The sequence below is a fragment of the Montipora capricornis genome, chromosome 6, assembly GCF_036669925.1.
Source record: "Montipora capricornis isolate CH-2021 chromosome 6, ASM3666992v2, whole genome shotgun sequence".
In the NCBI taxonomy this organism is placed as follows: Eukaryota; Metazoa; Cnidaria; class Anthozoa; order Scleractinia; family Acroporidae; genus Montipora; species Montipora capricornis.
The window spans coordinates 43,629,679-43,633,603 of NC_090888.1; the positions used below are offsets into that span (position 1 = coordinate 43,629,679).

General features: G+C 41.4%; 1 protein-coding gene across 1 annotated transcript in view; it reads right to left on the minus strand.

Annotated features, from left to right (window-relative positions):
* LOC138050543 (BTB/POZ domain-containing protein 6-like) overlaps positions 1–322 on the minus strand; it is a 3,213-nt gene extending 2,891 nt beyond the window's left edge. Inside the window, exon 1 of the mRNA XM_068896867.1 lies at positions 1–322. This exon is cut by the window's left edge and continues 2,891 nt beyond it. Coding sequence (XP_068752968.1) covers positions 1–181 — 181 coding nt within the window. The 5' untranslated portion in view covers positions 182–322.
* Positions 323–3,925: the final 3,603 nt, after the last annotated feature.

Here is a 3,925-nt window from a genome sequence, read left to right on the forward strand (position 1 = left end):
GACTACTAATCGACAACACAAACTTGTGAGCTAGAATAAGTTGCTTACTTTCACTTTCGCCATCGCTGTCAGATTTACGAACCACAAACTTCACATCGCTGAAAAGATCGTTGTTCAGCATAAACATGGTTCGTTCTCGGATTGTGGGCCTCTTTGTTTGCCAGTTTTCTGGGGAAAACATCTTCGTCTTGATTGGGAATTTAGAAATAGTTTCGATATTTCGCTTCCTTTTTTGTGTCCGTCAAGCCGATACTTAGCAGCGTGAACGGTGTACTGAAATTTCAGCTGAGATACAAGTCACGCTAGTACTAACCTCTTGTGATGCATGGATGCTTCCTGATGAACAGTCCATTCATTGTTATGTGATTGCTATGTTGTGAAACGTGAAGAGATTATTAAGTCCATAATTAAACCCAGACAAGAGTAAGAAATGAGCATCTCGCTGATTAAAATAACTACTGAACAACAGAAATAACGGACGTCAAAATACTGATAGAAAGCGCTTTACAGACTATCAGGTTTCCCAAGTTGTCAATGCTCTAGCAAAACCGCCATGTTGGAATCAGTAAACTTATTTACATCCCTATAGATCGTTTTCACGTGAAGTCATCATTTTCTAAAATCCGACACTAACGAGCCACGTAAGTATTTATCCTCATCTGGCATAAGAGGCTGTAAATTTTTATTCATTTGCAATTTTAAAGCTCAATAGCGTGCTTCGTTTGCAAACCAGAGCATTTTCTGGGCTTATGCGCGGTGTAAGACGCACCAGTGACGTCACTTACTAGCGAAGACCGGTCCTAGAGGAACAGTGGGCACAGAGGAACAGTGGGCACAGAGGAACAGTGGGCACAGTAGGCACAGAGGAACAGTGGGCACAGAGGAACAGAGGTACAGTAGGCACAGAGGAACAGTAGGCACAGAAAAACAGTGGGCACAGAGGAGCAGAGGAACAGTAGCGGTGCGTGACACGAGGCGACGATCAAGTTTATTGAGAAATATTTATTTATCTCATGGTTTTGAGCCTTTTTAGAATTTAAAGCATTAGGAAAGGTGCTTAAGTAAATAGTTGTCTGTTCAGGACAGATGATCCCTCGCCTAGATAGCCAAAGTAAGTAACAGATGTTGGCACTCTTTTCCTGCCGCGAGATTGGTGCAACACAGATGTGCACCAACATAGCATTTTCATATTGGGCTCTGTAAATTTCTGCGAAACATTTCGACGAATATCTCAAGTTTGGGGAAACGCACGGGCCTAAAACTTGGAGAAGTGTCGTCTTCATTTATCTTCTACAACATCACGAATTCTTGACTTTTTCCACTGGATGGTTTTCCGATTTATTTTTTTATTGCGTGACAGTGAAAACGATCTATATTATTCGAAATTACAGAAAATTTTCGGAAAAGAAATAAGACAATTTAAGTGAGATGCTACGCACGAGTGAGCAGTGAAGCAGTGCGTGGAGGTCTCCTATTGCGTATTGCGTATAAAGGTATGGACAATATAAATTGATTAATCGATTCTGCCAATCTGAGAGAGCTTGGCTGTGAAAGCTGCCAGCTGGTAATACCATTGACGCAATGGTGGTCGGGAGAGGCTGTTCCACTCTGCATCGCTTTGCTAAGCTACTGAGCAATACCGTGTAGGAAGACCTTTATACAGCAATGATCAGAAGCAGGTTGCTGACCAGCGATTTTCGTTAAAACAATGGTTTGATGGGGGTGGTCAGTCTGGCGGGCTCAGGAAACCTCTTTGTGGTCATTGTTATTTAAGGTTTTTCTACCGTGTAATGATATTAATGCATACGGGAGGGAGGGGGGTGGGGGGGGGGGGGAATGGACTCCCATATAAAAAGGACGGGGGTGCTCGTCAGAAATTTGAAAAGAACCCCTAAGAGGTACCAAGATCCTGTCTTGTGGGCGTGGCATATATTTTTTTTCACACCTGCGTAAGACAAAATTAGACAAAATTAAAAAATAGTTAATTAACAAATGCCTCCTGTCATGGAGTTTTCCGCTCAATACCCTAAAGAGTACCGCTAAAGCTCCCCCTGCGGACCTTTTGAGGCTGAACACCCTAAAAGGTACTAAAACCGCTTTTCTATCTCCTAAAAGGTACGACGAGCACCCCCGTCCATTTTATATGGAAGTGCTCCCCCTCCCCTCCCCACCGCCTTGCCCCATCAACCTCCACCCGACTACTCGAAAGGTAATAAGAAAGAGTTTATAAGCGTTTTATACCTCACTAGGACAGGCTTCGATTGAAAATAACATTTCAAGTAATTTTGTTTTGCATGAGGAACTTGATTGAGTTCGCATGAATTTCGCTGTCTTCCGTTTACCTTCACTTGGTGAAAGAAGTCTCCATAGCCAAATTGAAGGTCAAACACATTTTTCTACGCATTTAAAGGTAATACATAATAATGAAATTGAACGGTAACTCTTGGCCAGAGTGGGGTCTTCATTTTGTGAACAGGACAGATCCAACTTCTACTGATCAGGAAATTTTCCCAATGACAGTGTTAGGTTGAGAAGAGGGAAGAGGGATCGGATAATATTAGACGCAGTTTCCTTTCACGATCTGCCGGGGATGTTGTCGGGACTAATGGCTTGGTTCACCGCGATATAACTAACCACTTTTATTACCTGTGATGTTGTGAGTTTAATTTCAATGAAATGATCATCAAGCATTACAGATGCCCCTTGAGGGGATTTAATAGTATCACTAGTTTACCTAAATAACAGAAAAGCTGCCGAGGGGAAGGGAGATGTTTGAGTATGCTTGCGGTAAATTAACGACGGTTCCTCCGTGGAATTGAAGAGAGATTTTAATAGGTCTTGTGCAGGGATTGTACAAAACATGGACCCCTCCACCCACCAACTGGACCCCACTTGATAAAAGAAAAACAATGGTTAGAGGATAAGAGCATTTACGTTTTGACTTGGTTTTAATAAGCGCCAAATACTATGCTTCATGTTACTGGATGAAATTATATACTTTACCCTTGCGTAAACTCTGAATCATAAGTAAGAGCGATCTGTTTGATTTAAGGACGGTGCCTAGTTATATTTCAAACACGAATTCAAGTGTTTCATTGCGATTTCAAACAACGAGAAAACTATTGAAACACGAGGGCCTCCGGGCCCGAGTGTTTTATTGTTTTCGAGTTGTTTGTCATCGCAATGAAACACGCAGAATGAGTGTTTGGAATAACTTCTCAAACGAATGAAATGGAATCAATTGTTTTTCCTGGTATTTGCGCACTCTGGAATGCACTGCTTACCATGATTAATGAATATGCAGATTAGGAGTGTTTCAAATTTGTTGAAACACTGCTGGCAGTGTTTTAACAAATTTCAAACACTGCTTGCAGTGCCATAAGAGTTTCACTGGGTATCCAAACCATTGCACCTGACCAAATGCAATAATCCTATTGGCTTACAGCCTTATGAATAATTAATGAGTTTGAGAATTGTTATTGTGCATAGGTTCTGCACATCTCGAGATACTGGATCTCCTGTGGGTGGTGCATATTAACACAGAGATTTTTTTGCACGGATTAAAACGATGCGGAGAAAAGCAGAATTCAGAAAGTGCTCTTTGTACCCCAAAATAAATTGGGGCTAATCCGGCATTTTTCAGAGATAAGGAAGCTTCGATTGGCAGAAGACCGCCAGACATTGCTTTGTATTTTAAAGCTTTCTAACAATATAACACTTGTTAAGATCTTCCGGACATTCATAACCCGCGCAAAAATACCTTTGAATTCAGTAAGCGCCGTCGTTAAAAAGGTAAGATCTGTTCAAAATAACTACGCATCGTTTCTGACCAACGTAAATAGCCCCCTGAGAGGAAATGTAATTACTAGTAAAAGGACTGAAGAAAGTAAAGGGAATCGAGTAACTTTGGCATCGACCATGTTTA